The 22,766-nt window shown below is 34.8% G+C and overlaps 1 protein-coding gene across 2 annotated transcripts in view; it reads left to right on the forward strand.

The window, feature by feature from the left end:
* The window catches only part of CACNA2D1 (calcium voltage-gated channel auxiliary subunit alpha2delta 1), a 436,336-nt gene that overhangs the window by 338,423 nt on the left and 75,147 nt on the right, over positions 1-22,766 (forward strand). For both annotated transcript variants that reach the window (XM_087765875.1, XM_087765876.1), the window contains exons 11-12: positions 8,816-8,974; positions 14,026-14,130. In XM_087765875.1, the coding sequence (XP_087622001.1) occupies positions 8,816-8,974; positions 14,026-14,130 (264 nt within the window). The remainder of the gene's footprint in view (positions 1-8,815; positions 8,975-14,025; positions 14,131-22,766) is intronic.

Below are 22,766 nucleotides of genomic sequence, written 5' to 3' on the forward strand. Positions count from 1 at the left end.
ATAAAACTTTGCAAATTGCTTTCTTACTATTCTCTAAATGAGTTCTGATAAATATTTATAATAGCTTCTCACTGCTGAAATATAGATTGTAACTGGCCTTATTCAAGATTTAGTTATTCTTGGGATTAACCCTAAAATCCTATTACCAAGCCTAAAGCAGCAATAAAAAAAAGGAAAAGAAATCAGCAAAGCTGGATTTAGGTACAAGACGAAAGCCTGATGAAATCAGGTCTATTTCACTATTGCTCATTTAATATGTATAGATACAACTGGGTCACCAAGCTGATTTAGCCATGAGGTAGAAGTAGCATAGCAACAAACCTCAGCAGATTGAAAGTCAGCAGCAGTAGTATCTGATTAGGTCTTCAGCAAGCTGACTATGTTTTCCTCAATTTTCAGTATTCCCGGAGTGATGTTTCTGATTTATTCAGCTATCATGATCTTGGTACTTTAAATGTATAAGTTTTGTTTCTGTAGCAAGTGTAAGTACAGGAATTACTGCTTTGTTCAAGTTTATATGATTTTCTAGAAAAGATAAACACTTCTGAATGTTTAAAAATACACAGTTTACATACAGTTTAAGGCAGGGTCTCATTTGATGTCAGAAGTTTTGGAGGGGTAGTTTTTTAGGGTTTTTTTTAGTTTTTTGTTTGTTTTGGTTTTTTTTTAGTTTAGAAGTGTAATTTCAGGAGATTCTGATAAAACATGCTATATTGAATCAGTAGATGTTAGTAAACTAACTGGGATGAGTGAAGAATAGGGAGGCAGGTAAAGATGGTTGGGAAAATCTGCATTTTTACTTAGATTTGGTATTAAAAAATATTCAATAAGAATGTTTTCACTTTTACAGATTTTGGAGATGCAGAAAGACATTTAGATAGGAAGTTGGTTGAGAAATGTTAACTTTTACAGCCTTTCCATTATGAGCATTGTAAACACGGTCCATAAAGCTGTTGGAAATTTAGATGTTTGTTCTGGTAATATGGATGCTTTCTATAGAAAAAATTGATTTTCATCTTCCCGGAGCTAGGATCTCTTGTATTCAACATTTGGAAATTTTTCTTTAAGGCAGAAGTTTGGATTTTAATATTTCTGTTTCTTCACTCATTTGGCACACAAGAGTATGTAATTGTTTTAGTTGGAATGATAAATTCATGCCATTCACAGAATGCGCCAACGACCTCCACCAGAAGTGTAAAATTTCCCATTTCAAGATAACATTTTTAAGAGCAGTTCAACTTTTTTGTTTTAGTGCCACCTAGTGACTAAAACGCGGAAAAACTTTTTAAAGTTTTTTAATTTTATTGGTTTTGATTTGTTTATGCTGTTGCATTTTCCAGTAATGAGATGATTTACAAAAGATTTTGTGGTTTTCAGATTGAATTGCAGAGCTAGCGCTGCTTTCCTCAATTTCTTTTCCTGAGAATTTGTGTTCACATAAACTTACTGCTGTCCTTACTGAGAATTGTGGCATTCCTCAGTAGATTGGTGCTTTGTCCAGATCGCATCTGATAAAAGTTGACTGATGAAGCTTGCTTTCTTAATCATGTCATAAAAAAAATTAAGTACATACCTATACATAAACAGAGTTATTTAGAAACATATGTACACATACGTATGAAGACATCAGGTAGAGCAGAAGAAAAAAGTTCTTGACTGTCAGAAACAGTAATAAGCAGTTTCTGATCAAGATAAATGAATGCCCCAAGACATTACTCTATAGTTCTTTATAACGTTTCTTCTTATGCTGCTGTTTTCAATGCCTGTTTGTTTTGCTAGCGTTACACATAACGTGATGTCTAAGACAGTGCAATGAAGGGCATGCTTTGGGTTTCCTTTCATAAAAGAAGCAGAATCAATTGAAATGTTTTATTTGTATTTAAATTAACCTCCTACACTTGCCAAAAGAATGACTGACATTGGATTTCAGATTTATATCCCTTATACCTCTCAGGAGATGAAGATATATAGAGATATATAGAGAAGGGATGATGGATATATAGAAGAGGATTTGAAACATTCATCAATTTGTACATTGCCTGTGAAATCAGAGATTTTTCTCTTGCAGTGCTGTATTCTTCAGAATGAATCACATTAGCTGTGTCTGCCTTTTGAAGAAGTTTAAGTGGCGAGCTGTTTATGAGAATTCACGCTTTAATAATTTGTGCCCTATTTGACCTTGTGGTTTAAATGGCATATTGCAAAATAACTAATATCAAGTTAAAGGGCAAATTTGAGGACTTGGAGTTGGTTGCACAAAGGAAAGGGAAAAAAGCATATTCTGGTGCTCTAGTAGTGGGGAATTGAGACTAAAGCTTCTGGCCATATCTTTGCCTGAGATTTACTTGTTTTCTTCCCTGTTGCTTTGCTTTTCTCACCAATAAAATGAGAACAGTTCTGAGCTGTTTCACAAGGAGTCCGAGACACTCAGTGATGTTTGAAAATGTCTGTGATGCTAAAGTGTGGATGTCCCTGGGAGTTATATGCTATGTGTTACTTGCTAAAGCTTGTTAACTGGGGAGAGGTCAGCTGGTATCTGCAAAAGGCAGATTTATCAAAAAATTTCCCAGTAGACAAGCCAGTTTGTATCTGTTCAGCAGGTAATATATTGAACTGAATGTAGTTTTAGAAAAAAAAAAAAATACATGTTTTTCTTCTCATGTATTTTGTTTGCTGTTTTTTTCCCAGACTGCTTGGTAGCTTTGCTCTTTCTACTTGTCTGTCTCAAATGTTTTCCAGTCCTTGTATATTCCACTTCTGAATACAGATCCTTTCTTTCTTAATTTTGCAGCCTTTTTCCATGAGGAGTTTCCCCCCCACCCCCTTCTTTTGTCTTATACTGTCCTCTTAATGAAAACACCTGTCTGTAGGGTCCCTTGTTATTCATTTTTTGATCTGCCATCATATCCACAGAGTGCTTAGAGTGGGAACAGACATAGGAAACAAATCAACATCTCTGTTTCACTTTTGAATCTCTTAATATCCTGGTGTTGAGGTAGGAGTTTTAATAATTTTAAAGGCGGCTGCTCTTAGTGAGAGCAGGTTGAGAGTCTGGAAAAGAAGAGGGTTTTAGCAATGCAGAAGTAACTATTCTGGAATCAGAAGAGGGTCTCTGAATGACAACCCCTTCTCTTCTCCATCAGTTTAACTCTTGGGGCACTATGGATTGCACAGGTCCATGTGTCTGGAGGAGCCCACAGTTCAATGGAACTACCCAATGGAGGGGAAAGGTCTCTAGCATTTAGATATTTCACTGCAATTCCGTATAATTTTCCAGTGGTTTTGCAAGTTGATCCTTCTCTGAATAAGAGGATAAAGACAAAGTCCTTGTAAGACTGTCAGATTAGTATTTCTGTTTCTGACCTTCTCCAGAATAAGGTTCAAGCAGCATTAAACTCAAACCCCTTTGTTCAGAGTTTCATGTTAAGTTGAATTGATTAGCTTATCTTTCAATTTATTGAGTTGCCCCATATTCAGCCAAAGATTATACTGGTGGTTTGAGGTCAACTGGATGAAGTTCTCTAACACTCTTAGTGCCTCTGTAACAGGCTTAGGTATTCCTGCCCAAACCTGTGAATAGAAGGTCTTCATTTCCTCAGACCGGAGGATCGTTCTGGGACATCCCAAAGGCAGAGGCTGCAAAAGGATATAAATAAATTGGGTAGTGAGAAATAATCTAGTGAAAAATACATCTAGATCCTATGCCTTGCTATATAATTACAAGAGAAATTTAATTATATTAATACTTCATGATACTTTAAAATAAAAAACTAAGGTTATTCTGTTTTCCATTATTTCCAATTGTTTTGCTGCAAACCCCTCTTATTTTAGCTTAGATAAGGAATAAGGTTTTTATATAGTTTAAAAAGTAGAAGCTGTCACTAGTAGTGGGTGGCTTTAGATTTTAACAATTAAATGGTTTGCCTCTAGATGTCATCTGTTGTTTTGTAAGTGACTCACTGAGCCCACGGCATCGTACACAAATTCCATTTATTTTCTTTTTACCACAATAGCATTTTTATGACAAATGTTTATCTTTACTGCAATAATTAGGGGGATATTCCGGTCTGAGAAATACCCAACTGACATTTCATGTAGATACATTGAGAGTATTTTATTCAATAAAGTATGGATTGTAATGACTTTAACTTTAAACCTTTGGCAGGACTTGATTATGTAAGAACATGGACTTTCTGAAGTGGCAATTGGTTTTTGAAATGTTGCATGTTCTTTCTTCCAGCTGGATACTAAGTGATTGAGTATATTGTTAACTGGTTTTCAAGAATCATCCACACCCATATAAGCCTTATTATGCTTCTTAGGAGATGGGTAATGTGACCAGTAGTTGTCATAGGCTTATTGCAGGTATTTTGGCTTTTGCTATCTTAATGTGTGAAAAATTATTAATGTCACTATAGCTATATTTCAGATGAGTGTAAGTGAAAACTAGCTCAGTTTGCCTAATTCAAAGGTATGAATAGTCCTGGTATTTGTCACATGGTCAACTGGATAAAGAGCAAAATTATTTTAGTGTTGTGTAGCGGGTATGACAAGCCAGTTTTAAAGGCAAACTGAAGGCTTTTACACTTGAAATCCTTCAGTTACTTCAGTATTTTACTGGAGTTCAAATTAATTAAATGTAGCCCTGAATTTTGTTCCTCCCTTTGGACATTTTTAAGAGTCACATTTCAACCTTCAGACTTGCCTTCACCTCCTAGCAAACAGGTAAATGTTCATTTTGGAGGATTGCTATTCCTTTATCTAATCAAAAACTCTTCTCGTCTGCTTTGTTGAGTGACGTTTACATTAACATTGACTGATGTATTTCAAAATAGCTGGCTCATATATTTTCTTAATTAAATTACAGCATTTGCAGACTTTGGTTGATGTAACTCTCCGTTCTACAAGTGTGTTATTTTTCTCCTTCATTTTACATCAGCATTTGTCAGTCTATAGATGCAGATATTTTGACCTTGACCCTTTGTTCAGTTTACATCATGTGTAAGTACAGTACAGTTTACTTGTTAACTGCTTAAACAGTTTGAGCCACTATTCCTGTCAATTTTTAAAATGTCACTTTTGTATCTGTAATTACCAATCCATATGCTAGATACCTGACCTTCATAGAAATAATTATCCTGATGCATTTGCAGGACTGCTAGCAAGCAATTTAGATTTGCGGTTTAACGTTAGTGGCATTTCAGGGAGAAATCTTCACTTGTCACTAAGTTTTCACTTGAACTGCTGTTTGCTATAGCCCAAGACAAGGCGTACACTGACCATAAGGCTGAATTTATGGTTACTTTTATATTAGCTCATGAAATAATTTGCTTATAATGTCACTGATGAAGCAGAACAGTGTTGTCACTCTTCTTCTTCAGATGAAATTGGCTTATGTAGACCAGAGCTACCTACCAGATAGTGTTCTACTTTCCAAGCACAAGATCTGTACTCACAATTAGAATTCATTCTCAGATCTTGTATTTTTAAAATTACTTTACTTGAGTAATTTTCCAATCATGGTTACAAAATCAGGTCAAAGCAAGCTGAAATAATTCCACAGCACAATGTTTTCACTCCCATATGGTTAATGTACCTAATAATCATTGGGTGATTTATGGCTTACTTCTGTAAGAAATTTCTATAAGAAACACCATTGAGTGTGTCAGTGTTCTGCATCAAAGTGAATTGATTACAATTGTGTGATCATTCCATGGTTTTGTTCAGCAAATAAAAATCACCATGTGATATTGAGGGGAAATGGAAAAATGAATGACTATAATTTGTTTGAGTCTGGGGAAAGAACTTTTATAAAAGATAATGGCTTTAAAATCACACAATAGATAGATACGTTAGGGTTCAGTTGGGAGTCTTACATTTTCATCACAGCAGAGGGTTGTTCCTACCAAAATTATTCTTTTCTGGGCAATATGGCATACATTAAAGGAATATTCAAGCTGAAAAATTGGTTATATGAAATCCAATTCCATGTGTTCATTTATTTGAAAGGTGAAGTTTGCATTGTGATGCTGAGAGAACTGGAAAATACTTTTTATCTTCATTAGCTCACCTGTTTTCATACTTTTGTTACTGTAAATAATTTAGAATTATTATACTATATTTATAGTTGTAGTATTATGAAAATTAAAGCCCTGATAAATAGAACATTACAAAAATAAATAAGCAACCTTTATCATATTATTATATACAACTGACTCTTGTCAAATGCCTGGTCAAATACAACATTGCCTTTTTCAGAGTTAAAACACTTGCTCATGCTTTTGCATGTTTTTAGAAACAGATGTCTCCTTGGGACACATTGGGAACTGCATATTGATAGAAAAGGGGACAGAAAACTTTACATAAAGTCATTTGAGAATAACTTGCTCACACAGATTTTAATCACCTGGGGAACAGAGCTATAAAATTGCGACAGAATAATAACTCTGCTTATTAATTAGAAAGACATATGAAGATTCTTATATGGTATTCTCATAGTGTATATCCTTGCCTAGCAAGATTCCATACAATTTTTTAGCAAATACAGTCCTCAGAAAAACAGCAGCTATACCATAAACCAGTATCAGTATCTCACCAAAAAGCAATATTAATTTGTGAGGAAAGAGCAAAAATAAGCTCCCTGGAAAAATAAATATAACATGAAGATGACAAGCTCTGAGATTAGTTGTGAACTGCTTAATGCTCCAAATCAAAATAGTGGGTTTTCTTCTTTAGGTTCCACATACATGCAGGAGTGGCTTGTGGTACAATAATGATATTAGAAGATGAGGCAGACAAATTCATGCTTTAAAGTCTCTAGTTCATGGGGCACTTTGACACATCCTTTTTGTGAGAATAAAAAATTACGTGTGGAACCGTAAGTTAGAATCCAGCATAGCAAATGCTCTCATAATAGTGCTTGGATTTGCTTACTTACAGCCAAAAAACCCACAGTTGCAGCTCTGTGGCTATTTTCAAGAAGGATCTGGAACAAATTACGCTAAAGCCTCCTGCTGAGGATCATGCCTTTCTCTGTCAGTCATCTCTGCCCTAAGCTGTACTGTATTTGCTGTTATACATTTGCTCCTACAAAGTCAATAGCAGAACTCTCATTGATTAAAGTGGACGTTTGGTAAAAATTACTGGTAGTAATTGGTCCTAAGGGCAGGGAGCATGCATCTGTACGCATCTGATTCCAGGACATGGAAAAGTCTTCATACCTCCTAAGCATCCTATTAACTTGAATTGAATTATTATGCATTATTAAGAGTGATTTGATATTATCGATTCCTTCATCCTTTTAAGTTCTGTTCATTGTAAGTGTCCTACAATTACAGTGCAAGTTGATGTTTGCTGCTGATAGCAGGTCTCTCTCCGTACTTTGTGTCTGGTACTTAGTGATTTATTTTAGACATGTAAGTAGTCTGAGCAGTTATTGAAATCTGTGACCTTACTTACCTTATCTTCTATACAGTACTATTGAACTAATTAGCAGTATTGAGACTTAAGCCAACAAGGCCTGATTTTTAAGTTATTTTAAGGCTTTGCACCAGGTTGACAGCATAAAACTACATTTACATCTACTTTCACTGAAGACTCTTAATCAGGAAGAGACATAATAAGCTGTTTTCAGCTGAAAAGTAAATTAGGAGGTCTGGGGTTTAGTGCCTTCACTGAGATGGAGTTTTACCGAGTTTTTTGGACATCTTATTTGCCAGGGAGAAAAAAAGCTCACACAAGAAATAGGAATAGATAAAACAGTTTAAAAATTGGCTAAGACAATAGTTTTAGTAATATTCATCAAGAGTTCCTTAAATAAAAATCACTGTGTTGTAGTTAAAAGGAGATTTTCATTCAAATAGAGTACAACACAGATTACGTGCAGTAATATGCACTGTCATCCAAGACTACAGTTAGAATCATACGTGCTGCAGCATTTTTAAAGAGAAGTCTCATCTTTGACTTTAGATAGACAGATACAGAGGTAGCTAAAAAGTGAGACGTCTTTCTGCATCCTGCTCTCTACCAGGATATATATATATTTGTACTTATAAATGTATATCTGTGTATTTATACAGGGACAAATTTTAAAGAGATCATAAACTGATTTCTACTTGTGCAGACAATTTGCACATAAAAAATTTTCTGTGTATGTTTTTAAATAATGTCAGAATCTTGTATGAATTAATTTTTCAGGGGGTAGTCTTTACAGGTATGTGGGTAAGAGAGAACAAATATGTGTGTTCTTAATACGCAAATTTGTGTTATTATTAACAATATTTTCCTATCTACAGCTATACTTTCATGTGCTTCCTTTGCCCCAAGAGTGTATTTTGTTTTCTATAAGACATATGTACTAATTGATCATGACCTAAAAATTTCATTGTAAAACAGCAGGTTTAGCAACAGACTAGTACGTGCAATACGGAAGTCACCTGATGATTCAACCAGTATTTTTCAGTAATGAAAAAAAGTAAAATAAACATTTTCCCATGTTTTATATTTCCCTAACTCTGCGTTTCTCTGTTTGATTTCATTATATGAGCTTGAAAAAAGAATTCATGGGAGTTTTCCCACTACAGTAGAGGGTTTTGGATTGCAACAAAGAGTGAACCACTGGATACCTTTTCTTTTTAATATTTATTGCCCAATTTTGAAATCTGCAGACACTGCTGGACATTCTTAATGTAGTGGAAATTAAAATCCAGGTGTGACATGCTTTATCTCATGGATCAAGAAACCATTAGCTTTTACTACTACAGCACCTAGAAAAGAGAATTAACTGTCTTTAATACTATTTCTATTTATTTTACAGTTTAACAATAATGCCCAGAATGTCAGTTGCTTTAATCATCTTGTCCAAGCTAATGTGAGGAACAAGAAGAAGCTGAAAGAAGCTGTCTATAAAATCTCTGCCAAAGGAATTACAGATTACAAAAAAGGCTTTAGCTATGCTTTTGAACAGCTGCTAAATGTAAGTATGAAAGTCATCTCTCGCTGCTGTAAAGTGAAGAAGAACTTGAATGTTCAGATGGTCACTGCATGCTCTCCCATCATGTAACTGAGTGATAATCAGTACAACACCTTATTTAGCAAGTAAATTTATCCCAACAATATGTTTTTTCTTTGCAGATCCCCCAGCAGATTGCTAAGATTTGGGAATAGATTTGGTTTTCAATGTGCTGTACTGTTTTTACTTCATTCATTAAGCTAGTTTTTCATTTAATGTGATTCTCCGTTGGCACATAGCTGTGGCAGTGGTTGATTTGCAGGTAATTTTAAAATGGAAGGCTACAGAATGTTACAAGGTTATTATTTCAGATTTACCACAATATCTCCTAGCAACGTTTAGTTAACCTGCAATTTTATATTTATTACATGTCATAAATAGTTGACCATGGCTTGTGCAGGACATAGGGGAGCAAGTTACTTAATTAACAGAGGATTATTAGGCACCTGAGAGCATTCTAATTCCTTTTTCCTTCTCATGCATAAAATTAAATTTCCTCAAAAATTAAATGTATTGTCTCCATGTTTTAATTACAGTGTATTTTCTAGTTTGCACCCAAGCACTAGCTTTCTAAGTAGCAATGTTTCCCATTTACCACAAATGTTGGGGGTTTATTAGTCATTTTTTTAATAGTTTATGTAATTGTTTTAAAAAAAAAACTACATTTCACCTTCATAAAGACTGCATATTGGATCTTCACCTTAGTGTAAATAAAGCTATACCAATTTACAGGAGAATCTAGCTTAATAAATATAAAGTGTATTCTTTTTATTTTTTTTTAATATATCAGTTATGTCCCTCAGTGTACAAATGTTTAATTTTTTTTCCCCTAATCTGCCAGATTCTGGACTTCAGGGTGCTTCCCTGCCGTTGTATATGCAGCTTAGGGCTAGAGCTGGTTGAAAAATTCCTAACCTTGTTAAATTTTGATGGAGGAAAAGAAAATACAATGTTTGTATTTTCTCAGCAGATCACTGTTTAGATAAGCAGAGGGGTTTGGTGGGGAAATGATTGTGTGCCCTCTGCTGATCGTTGTATAAAACTGCAAACAGGATTTTAAAACCTGCTGGACTTTTCGGGCCAGGCAGAACGACATTTCCCCTTTTTCTTCATTCATCTCATTCAGAGGGAACCAGCAAGACACAAGAAATTTTGCCAAACATAGCTTGTTCCTCATAATGTTTATATTTGATTAACATTATGTATTACATTTGGTGCAGCACCAGGTATGTACTTTGTGTGCAGGCAGTATTAAGAAGACCTGAACACAGGGGAAACCTCAAAGTGGACTTATTTGTAGGACTAAAAAAAATTGCTTAAAAAAATAATTGGAGATCAGTCTCATAGTGGGACCGTCTCTCTCATAATTGGAGACAGAGGTGTGATTAGCCTCACATAATCTCTGCAAGCCTGTAAGTTATGGCTGGACACTGTGAATGTGTATATCAAGGGAAATTAATAGATTGTGCTAGGTTATAAAAATACAGTCATCCTCTCCAGATATTGGCAAATGCGTTTGGCAGGAAGAGTAAAGGGCTGGTGATGGAGTTAGCACTAGACTCTGGTGACAAGACAATATAATAGGATGATATAATACAGGCTTAAACAAATAATAAAACAATATGCTTAGGGATAGCTTCCAGTTGTATATTTATGAATTCAAACAGTCCAATTGCTTTAAGGTCCATGGAGATGGAACAGTTTTTAACAGCTCAGATTCTTGTAATAATTTTGTGGGTACTATTTCTGGATGACAGTTATTTCTTACAATTTTCTTGAATACCAAAGTAATATTTTACTTGTGCCATGCAAAACTTATTGTCTGATGTGTTGCTAGATGGCAATAGACACTTTAGGTTTTTTCAATGTACTAATTCAAGTGAATATGGATAATCTGGATTCCATCATTCTTATGCAGTATTTTTCCATTATTTACTGTTATATTAGCTTGCTACTCCTTTGAAAATAATAATACTTCAGCTCCAGGAATTCAGGAAGGTTTTTTCCTCATAGCATAACAACTATGATTTGTCAAAAAATTATCTTGAAATAATCTCTTCTTGATTCAAGTAGTTGATTTTTGCCTTGGTTTACCTTTTCCTTCTTCAGTGGCATGAAACTCATAATGAAAAATGCATTCCTAAAGTGTCATGTCACAAGGTGTAATCCTGACCTGCCATTTAATGAGTTAATTTTAAGGATGTGAAACTTGTATAAAACAAAACCAATTTTAGGTATGGCATAAAAAGGATCATTTCTTGCTTGCTTTTTTGAAAGAAAAAAAAAGGAAAGGCCTTTATCAAGTGCAAGAGAGAGCTAAAAATGAATACGTAGACTCAGTTCCAACTTGTATTCTTCTGTGGTTTAAGCTAAGAAGCTGTTTTTTGTCCTGGGGAAGCTGCTGCACAGGCAAGACATTCCTCTTCAGCTGTGGTCTGTGATGGGAGGGCAGTGCTGTCCATTGGGCTGGTGAAGCATACTGTTCAGAGAAATTATGAAATTACTTCATCAGCTTTACAAAATCACTTCTATTCACTCCCTGAGCCAGTATCTCTCCATCTTTGTACAAACAGGAGGGAAAAAAAAATATGTTGTAAAGGTAATTCTGCCTTCCTTTCGATCAGTTATAAGAAACTGATCTGTATAGTTCATTCATCAGGATGCAAAGTTTTTACGTTGGGAAATCAACATATGATTTGAGTTTATTCATATTCAGGTTTCCAATATTGTTTGGAGGATAAAATCTTGGATTTTTTTTCCATCACGTGACCTTAGTGTCTAAACAGTGTAGTGTAAGTAAATGCCCTTCTGTAAGCACTAGGAGATAAAGAGAAAACACTGCATTTTTCTGATACTGTATTAGCATATGCTAAGACAGCTGCTAGAAAAATCCTGATTTAGTTAGTTAAAACAAAGACTAGCTCAAGTTCACATTGCCCACTTTAAAATCAATAGGAAAGTTTTATAATATGAACAGGCTTTGGTCCCCTTCTTTGTCATCTCTTTGGTTTCCCTCTGATTTTTTTTTGGCCCGTATATTAAATCACTGTAAATGTAGGTGAATTTCTTTATTTATGAAGTATCCAACTCTACTTTTATTACTTTTTTAATATCGAAATGATTGCAGCCCAAAGCAGTGTGTTGTAGGTTATATTTCACAAGCAAAAAATGGTCATAAATTATTTAATTCCAAATGAAACACAGCGTGCTGATGAGATTGGAGAGAATGTATTGCTTTCAAATGGTTTTTATGTGTTGTTACATGTAAGAAAATCTTTGGACTGTTTTTTTACAAATTATTAAATAAGTAGTTATTCACTGAATGTTGAACTACCAATAAAAATCATCCCTGAGGAATAATTATTCATCTGTTAATATAGTGATTGCAAATAAAGTTTTTGTATTTTAGCTTTCTGGGAGCATTGTAGAACTGTGGAGCTGCAATATTGAGGATTATTTGCTGATGTTTGAGGGCTGGCTTTGGTGTTTCGGCCTCTTTATCACAGAAGAACAAGGAATCAGATCAGAGAGTAGGATCAAAAGTAATGAAAGGGAGCGGGATCATCTCACCTGACCAGCCAGGTGAAAGTTAGTCACTATCTAGTCACAAAGACTAAAGCAAGGGAGAAGAAGGTACTTTGTAAGGATGACCATCCTATTTCTTTTCCTGACTGTATAGTAAATTAATACAGCAAAATTCAGGCTTGTGGAAGGGGAAGTTGAATTTATTTTACTGAATTTCTAAGGGTTTTACTCTGTCACATCCAGCTACTCAGAAGTACCAAGATGTGTCTGACTAGGACCATTTGTATGCAACACAGAGGATAAGGAACGCTGGCTGTAAAATTCATGAACAATTTGCTTAGACTAGATTCTTAACTTTTAGGGAATAAGGAAAGAAGATGAATGCTGAAGGAGGAGACTTTGGCTCCTTTCATAAGGAGCCAAAGTTCATATTCATCTCTCTATTGTTCTGGCTGTGGAACAATGTTTTTATTCCATTGCACAATGCACTGTGTTTTTCTCAGTGGCTTTACTAGTTACTTTGACTGCTCAATTAGGAGTCAGAGGGGCTTCTTCTCAATTCTCTCTGTTCCAAGATTGCTCTCCAGAAATAATGGAACATGCTCAGTTCTTCTTCACCTCTGAGTTGCAATTTAATTAGAAAAGTAGGTGATGGAGAAATCTTAATACTCTAGGCAGCCGTATCTTGGCTACAATATATTATGTAAACCTGATTCTAAAATACTTTTCTAAAGGTTACCTATTAATTTCAGCATATTAAAAAAATAATTAAAAAAAGGAAAGAATTAAAGAAGTGGATGATGGAGTTTATTTTAAGGAAATGTGACAAAAATAGCAAATGTAAAAATATTTCTAAGTTTGTAAGGTAGAGTTTTTTAGATGTACCTAGAGGATGCCTAAATTACTGGAGTTTTCATTTAAGCGGTCAGTGAGCTTGATAGTTTCCATGAGTAGGAGTCCAGCAGAACAAAACTGAATATTCAGTAATTTGTAAGAGGGTCATTGTTCCCAAATTTCCACAAGGACAGTAAGGATAAGAAAAGAAGTAAGGATGAGAAAAGAGAAGAATAAAAATGCTTAGAGGCCCTCACTGTACAAGTCTCATGCAGAACGTGTAGAGAAACACTGCGGGGTTGATGTGATGGGTATGAGCTGAAGAGCTTTCTTACTGTTGGTGGAGGTGCAAGGAACCACCAGATCCCCATTCCTCTGTGTTGCGCCAGATCTAAAATGAGTCATATTTAAGTCTCATGGAACAAAAAATGATTTTGTTTTGGTTCTGTTTTATTTTATTTTATATTTTATTTTATTTTTTATGATTTTATTTTTCATTCAGAAAGGGGTATTGAATGAAATCCTAAAAGACTTTGGAAGTTTTGCCATTACCATGTTAAATTAGTAAGCACATTGATATGAAAGCCATCAAATATAACAGTTGTTATTCCTTATAGCCTGAAAGTAAGAAAAGCTTCTGTTTGTATCTCCCACAGCACAGTGTCTCTAGAGCTAACTGCAATAAGATTATTATGTTGTTTACGGATGGTGGTGAAGAAAGAGCACAAGAAATTTTCCACAAATATAATGAAGACAAAAAAGTAAGTGATATATGAAAGATTTTACTACATAAAATACAACGGCACAGAGAGGAATGTTTAAATACGGAAGTGTACTCATTTTTGGTATGTGTATAAAGTACTTTTTAAAAACGTATTAGTATTGAACCTGAGGGTACTTAAAGCTTTCTCAATCTATAACATTTCTTTGAAAAGACCATAAAATATATTTAATAGTTTACACCTTGTGACTCATTGGTGTCAAGAGGTACAGCAGTATACCATAAGCTATAAAGAATTAAACTTTTTATTGACATTTTTCTTGTGTTAGTGTAATCCTTGCATTATCAAGCAGAAACACAGGTAGCTCAATGGTATGAGATATATGTATATCTCTTCACGGTGAATATTTTCTGTGTTTTTTATTGTTCATAAGGCAAAGGCAAAACCACATCTCAAGGTTAGAATCTGAATCTGAATAGATTTGGACTGGAACAAACCCACATGTTTTTCCCAGTGAGGCTAATTATACATTTGAATGTCTTAGCTAGGAGTGGGATGGCTTTCTATTGATGAAATTTGATCTGTGGTTCAACCAGAATTATGGGCTTGACATGAGAATCACTGGATGAGTTGTGTGGTTCAGATTAGATTGGATTATTACTTGTGCTGGTTTTGGTTTTAATTTTTTAATCTAATCAAACTTCTGGCTTTTGCATCCTTATAGATGTACAAATGCATGAATGTGTGTGTGTGTGAAATAAAACGGCTTTGTAAATTGTCTCCTACATTTCAGTGCAAATCATTGTATTTAGAAGATTAATCACTTTTTAAATAAAAGTTAAATATGAGCTGGATTCACGCTACAACTAAGAATTTACCTTTTCTAGTGCTTGGGGATGTGCCTATACCTGTTCATTTTTTTTGGTTTTTTTTTTTTTTTGTGGGTTGTTATGTTTTGTTTTGTTTTGTTTTCAAAAAAAGCAGCTAGAAGTTAGATCACAATTCACCAAGACACTTATAACAGTTGCCATGGATGCTTATGTAGAAAGCAGTAGAAGCATTTCATTGCAAATCCTCATATATTTGAATTAATCCCTTCAAAAGGAGAACTAGAAATGCAAGACACAATTTCCATCTCGACCAGTGATTCACTCAGTGACCTTGAATAATCATTTTGTGTCTGCTTTATAATAGCGTTTCACATAGAATGATATGGTGGGGTTTAGTTAATCTTCATGTCTGAGCTGAAAGTACTTTTTAAACTGACAATTAGAAGGAGGAACTGAAATCATAGCAACTCGTGTAGCCCACATGGCTGTATTCTGAAAATATATGCATAGATTCCTCTTCAAATTTGGACTTGGTAGCTTTTATTGTGTTACAACAAAAGCCATCAGCTAAAGGAAATACGTGCATAAGGGGGAGGATATATGATTCATTTCTTATTTTCCATGCAATTTGCCGTGTTAGGAGGAAAGTATAGTAAAATATCCAGTCCAAACAACAAAACAGATTTGTAGTGCTGAAGTTTGTGGTCTTACTCACATCACACCTGATGATCGATTATTCTGTGAAGTATAATAAATGAAATGTAGGATTTACTGATTTAAAATGGTTATTTTACTGCATCCTTTAATACTGTAAATTTGCACTGCCAAGGGTTGGGTTGGTTTCATATATACTGTTATGTATAATACAATACACTCTCACTTTCTTGTTCCCTCTAGTGAATGAGGGTTTGGGGGTTTTATTGTATACAACAAATGTATAATGGAGATAATGGTCACTGTATGGATTTCTGATTATTTAAGTATATTTTCTTATATAATTAAATGCAGTGCAGATGCAATGCAAGGCAAATTTCCTACACTTGATTAAGTTCTATGTATCTACAAGTTCAAATCTTAGTAAGCACTTACACTTTGTTACTTGTCTAATAAAGTACTGGGTTGCTAGATGCCATCCCTTACTGGTTTTCTCCAAGGTGACACTGGAATACAAGAAATACTAAGAAAGTTTTTGCAGGTATAATTCAAAGAACCATGTGCTTTCTCCTTACAGTTTTCAATCGGTAACAATCCTTGTGGCGTTGAAGCGAAATTTATGGTTGAAAAACTTCTAATGAGATTGAACCAGTAAATTCACTTTTAGGAATAGTAGTGAAACCTCTCTGACAATCTTTCATAACATTCTAATACTTTTAAAAATAAAACTAACACAAAATATGCCTGTGGTCATGCTCTCCTTAGCAAGACTACAGTTGACTCCAGAATGATGACGTGAGCTCTCTTGTTGTTCCCTCTCTGTGTTATTTAGTGTTAATCTTATTCCAGTAGAGCATAGTAACATAATTGACAGACACATTCTAACATGAAAAATACACATATACTTTTAATTTTGTAAAGTCATAGTCACAAACATGGTGTTACCTTCTTAGATTGCATAGTGGGCTGCTTTCATATATTAAATGATAAGATATTTAAAGATATTATGTGGATCTAGATTCTGTTGTCTTTACTGCAGTTAATTTATAATTTATTTCACAAATAGCCCATTGAATGTAAGACCAATTTTATAATTATCATTTCTAGGGAGACTATTCAATGTAAGGTGTTAGTTTCCCGTGTTTTACCATCGTAGCACTTCATAGTATAAATATGTATCAGCTGATGTCTTTTCTTGCCTGCTCTGCATTTGTTTGAACATTTTTCTTTGTGTTTTGCATACAGTATACAAAAGATGAATCTTTATTGTCTTATATCACAGTCAGTCACTTCCCATCTTAGGTTCACTATGTTGTAAACTTACTCTTTTTCTTCTTGTACAAACAAAAGACCATTAATTCAAATCTATTAATCCTTGTTTTCATCTTCCTGATGTAAAATTGCTTCAGCTCTAAAAGTATTTTCTTCTTCATGTCAGTTACTTTGTAATTCCTTGGCATGAAAGAAGCTTCACTAAGTTTTGGCCCATCAGATGATATGTCTTAGTACACTTGTTTGCAGTGCCCTTAGTGCAACCTTCAAGTTAAGAATTGAAAGAATACAATAAACAATTGGAAACTGCTAAAAGAGCAGCCTAGAATCTACAGGCTGGAAAATTGTCCTGTAAAATTAGGGGGTTTAATCTGTTTGAAATAGCGTACAGATATATTTAAAATAATTTCTTGTCTTTATAAATAATTTACAGTATGAATATAAGGGTTATTATAAAACTTACATAACACAATTATGAGGAGGAACATTCCTAGTTTTCATCTGTTTGAAGTGGAAAATCACAGTTGTGTTTCACCTTTGCATGCCTTTTTCCTTTTATAAAGCCAGATTTTATTGTCACAGATTGCAACTACATGCTGTGCCTGATATTTAAAAACTGGCATGTTTACCTTTACGGTGACATTTGGGGCACTCACATTAAATGTGTGAAATACCACACACACGCTAAATTTCAGAAATGGGGGTGGTAAATTTTCATTTTATTTGCACTCATACTGCAGATGGCTTCACTGAAGATAGCAATATAAATTTAATTCAAATGTAGACCCAGTAGGCGTTCTCCATCCTAAGGATTTTTAATTCAGGTTCAACATAGAAAACTAACTACAGCTCTTTGGGGCAGATTGTGAACCCTGAAATCTGTGTTTTGAAGGATTGCTCAACTTAAGTGAAGAGGAAAAGACCTTAAACATACCTCATGCACTTTCCATTGTTTTAAGTTTGCTGTCATGCTAGAAGTTTGCATGGGTCAGATGGATTGATCTGACCCACACTGGTAAGAGGACCTGACCCCTCAGGTAGGAGGAGAACCGTAAGGTGGGTCTCATGTCCCATTACCACAGAATTATCTGTCATGATAAATACAACCTCATTTTGTGTACATTTTCCTGACAATATCATTTGACAGGAAATGGTATGCGGAGAAGTTTTCCAACAGTTCCATTAAAAAATATCTGTATGTGGTGGGCACAGAACTGCTACAGTGATAGAGGTCCTATGGGAGAAGGCTGTAACTCCACTGGGAAGCTTAATGCTGGCAGTGACTTCTTCCAAATGGGACACATTCAGTATGTCAATAGAATGATAAAATGAAATATGTATGAGAAAGCACTTGCAAAACTTTCTTCTAAAGCAAAAATACCTCCTACTGTCATTACCAAAGGAGGGAACAATTTTCTTCATTGGCTTGAATCCATATTGCACAACTGCAAGTCAGTAAAACTAAAAAGAAAACTGTGTTAATCTAGGCAATGGTGTATGAATCATTCTAGACAAGGCTGAAAGTGTTAGTCCTGACTACAAATGACCATTGAAAAAGCCCATGACATTTCTACTTGGGGTAGCCATGAGATTCTCATCAGGTGTCAGACTGAATGAATTTAACTTTCTAGAGTTACTCATGGAGCCGAAAATAGAAACAGCGTCTTTCTCAATGCTAATATCAACTTCAAACAGAGCTTAACAGCTGTCAAAGTGTACCCCAACAGTTCTTGCATCTCTCAGTGTGTGATAGACTTGTGACACAGGATATAACATAAAGTAATGAAATTAAGAGTTGAAGCAAGCAAAATTCTGGTTTATATCTGAATGGCATGTAGCATAGTTTGACAGATAAAATTTAAGCTGTTTTTTAAGCTTTCTGGATTGTAGATTGTTCTCTGGCCTTCTCTACATTAGCTTTCTGTGATCTTTAGACAACCAGACGCTAAGATATTTCTCTTTCCTCCTGACAGTCCCCCTGTGCTGTGAATTTTCTTGGAGTGATGGTACAGGAAATCCCATGTAGAAGAAATCTCCTGCTAGCTGGTTAAGCTGGTTCCCTGGCTTCTTCCCTAATCACTTCAGTCTTAAGAGCGTGTCATCTTCCAGCTGTTAATTTTAATTTATTGTATGTACTGTGACATGCACAACTGGTAGAACTAAAATATTCTGGGTGAAACTTGGGTCAGTACTTATAAAGTCCACAATCCATTCCTTTTTCTTTCAAAGTAAAAGTGGAAACTATGTTATTAGAGTGCTCACTAAAGAAATATCTTATTCTTAAGGCAAATTAACTATTTTTTACCTCTTTCTTAGCTCCACTTATTAATGAATGGCTTGCAACATATACACTGTCCCAGCTTCTGGGTTCCTAAGATAATTTAATGCTTCTACATTAATGAATTTAAATATTCCATACCGGCAGTCTTCCTCCTGTGACACTCATTATCCAAATATGCTTCAGTAATAGTCAAGTTGCACAATACTAGCTATTTAAGGTCAGAAGTGTGTAAATCCATGCAATAACATATTTTTTTCCATTTTTTTTCCAGTATGATATTCCCCCACCAGGAATTAGAGTATAGTGATTTTTAGGATACTCTGTTTCAAAAATGTCTATATATTGTCCTTTTAGCAATCTTCTTCTAAGCTGACATACGACTACCATCTGTCCATGCGCTGGCAATGCTATTGGATTACAGCAGTCTGTTACAGCCTTTCCCACGCTTTCATTGACCCCTTTACCTTTAGACTATATAGCATCACCTCTAAGGTTTTTCTTAAAGGCTTCAGTAAGGAAGTCATATCCATTACATTTCTTGTCCCTTCTTCACCTACTTTTCCCTTCAACCGACACATCCCCTGTGCTGTTCTATATATGTACACAAGTTTGCTGGGCAAGATTGCTGCAGACTTAGGAGATGCAGCAGAAAGTGCAGCGGGGCAGAGGAGGGTTTATTTAGGAAGAAGATCTGCACTCAGAAGAGCCTTTTCATGCACGTGTCCACTGACACAACCATCTGTTGATACCGAGTTTCTCTTTAGGCTGCTGATTCATCATGACCGTGAGTCTGTCTGGGTTACCACATGACATTTGTATCTACAGTGCAAGATAAAAATCCACTTGGTAGTGTTGAGAACTGCAGAAGGCTAATAAAAGTTTTAATATAGCTTTGCTGAAAAGTGAGCTTATCGGTCATATTAGAATCATGCGTATCTGTTACATAAAACCCAAGTGGCAGCTTGTTTCCTTCAAATTTGGCATGGGGGCTATTTGATACTTCTGTTTTTGCTGATCTTCAATTCCAAGCCACTACATTAATAGTGATTGATTCAGGGTATCACATAGAGGTTGATACTGCAGATGGCATAAAATGATTAATCCAGGCAACAGCGATATGCTATCACTTAATACAGAAAGCACATTATGTTTGTTGGGGGATGAAAGCAAGAGAATCAGACTGCATTTTACTTATTTATACAAACAAAATGCTACATAAGACATAACTGGTTGAGGTTAGACATCAGAAGGTTGGTCCCATCTCAGTCTCCCCATGTATTAACTTTGCGTTCATTCTTATGAATTTGGGTTTGCAGTGAAATGCTGTGTGAGTTGACTGTATTTTTTTGTAGTTCAAGATTTGGAGGAATGGGACTTTCTGCAATGAGCGATTTAATACCTAGGCAATGCCTGATGATGTTTATGTAACCTCTTCTTTAAAGTATCCAATTCCACAGCTTCCTTAGGTATTTACATTTTTCTATTTCAACACCTACCTGTTTAGAAAGCTTTACCTAAAATCCCTTAAGGCAAAATAAGCTTAGAGATTTTTTTTCCCTTTTGCGCTCATTACAGGGAAGAATTAATTCTCATCATAATTTCCTCTTACAATTTAGGAAACCATTTTTATATTGTCACCCTCATCCAACTTTTCAACTTTTGTCTTTTCAACTAAACAAACTAATTTTTTTTCAAATTGTCCTAAGTTATATTTTAAGTCTTTTTCATTCTTTATTCTCTCCTCTATTGTGTATAATAGCATGTTATCTCTACCTTTCTTAAAACATGCTCTTGAACAGTTAGAGAAACTTAAGTGATATCAAGAGAACAGAGTATTTTCTGTGGCTTTTTTTCATACAGCACTTAGGTAAATACGTCATATATAACTTATCTTTTTGCAACTGCATTATATCATTGAACCATATTTGGGTCTTTTCCCTTTTCTCTGAATCTTTTTTCCCTAATTGCTGCTTTTGATTTATATCCTTCAATTCCAGTTTCTGTGTTTGATTTTCTAAGTATTTTTAATCTTACATTGTATTAGGCAGTTTCTTGTTATATGTTTAATGTATTCCTCTTCATGAATTGCCAGCTTTCTTGCAATCCTTTATTCTTTAGATTATCTTCCCACGATACTCAACAAGCTAGTTCTCTGAGTTTGTTGAAGTCTGTCTCTTTGGAATGTTATCCTTGTTTTACTGCTGTCATACCTTCCTTTCCTCAAAATAAAAATCACTTCTTGATCTTTCATTCAAATGATCTTCTTTTTTTTCTAGATTTTCAGTTAATTCCTCCTTCAAATTCAGAAATAAATCTAATTGTTCTTGGCATCTTCTAGAATAGGAAATGTTCCTAACTTGTCACAAGATATTCAGGAATTGTCTCCCATCATATTGTTTTATCTGCATGAACCTATATAATTAAAGTTCTAAATAATTTTTGCATGCTTCCAGTGTTTATTGAAGGAAGTGCCATAAGTAAATCTCAAAGAACTGACTGTAATGAGTGCAGCTGTAGGCAGAGAAGGTATAAGTTGCTCTGCTGTAAGTGCCACGTAAGAGAGACTCACAAATCCTATTCATGTAGACACATAGGAGTGGAGAAAGCTTTTAAGTTAAGAATTGGTTTCTGCAGATAGAGAAGCAAAACTGGACACAAGAAAAAAATTAGTATCGTTATGAAGATTAAGAGATGCTTTTCTATAAAATTACCTGTTATATAGTCATGATTCTGACATTTGCATATTCACTGAGTATAGAGTTTTCCAAAGGTTAACTTTACAACATTAATTTAAAGGCACAGCTTTCTGAGAAGAAACTGCAGAATTTGTCCACTTAATAGAATAAGTAATGTAAGCTAGTACAACTGAATATTTTTTAAAAGAATCAACTATTATTAAGTGACTCTAAAACTTAATAGAAATCTTAGTTTCTAAACACTGCTTAGGCTAACTGGTAGATGGATGTTGAGCATTAGCTGAGCATTAGTCCATTAGTAGATGGAATTGTTTCAGATGGGATGGGACATCTTTGAATGAAAAGATTTGCTGATGCACTGGTGGAAAAAACAGACAGAAATATGGAGGAGACTTTATACTGGGGCTGAAAGGAAGAAGTTACCGAATGGGAATCTCCGTAGTAGGCAAGAGAATAAGGGAACAGCTGAAACAAACAGATGGTAGCGCACAATGTATGCATGCAGCAGCCTAAACAGATGACAGGTTAAGAAGGAAATGAAAATTTCAAGAAGTTACAGTCCATTCAGATAACATGTAATATGTGTTTATATATTCAAGAAGCATACCAGAGGACAGGGATATGAAATGGGAAATGAGAAAGCATAAGTGTAGGTGTACTGTAAACTTCACTTAAGCAAGTAGAAACCCTGTGCAACTTAAATCTAAAGTATTAGAGATTGCTGCAGCCGTTCTAAGGAAGGGTTGCTTTTTAGGAGAGAACATCAGTACCTGAGATGGGGGAGCACTGTTTGAGAAATCAAGAGTAAGAATTATTATGTGTAATTAAGAAGGCCTTTTTGTATAGCATTTTGCAAAGAATATTTCAGTTTTGACAAAATGCAAGAGAAAAATTCATCTTTCAAGTAAGAGATGAGTATTCTGGTGGGAAACAAGCAGAAAA

The sequence above is a fragment of the Nipponia nippon genome, unplaced genomic scaffold (genome assembly GCF_047370975.1).
Source record: "Nipponia nippon isolate SJK-2023a ecotype South Korea unplaced genomic scaffold, ASM4737097v1 scaffold_3, whole genome shotgun sequence".
NCBI lineage: Eukaryota > Metazoa > Chordata > Aves > Pelecaniformes > Threskiornithidae > Nipponia > Nipponia nippon.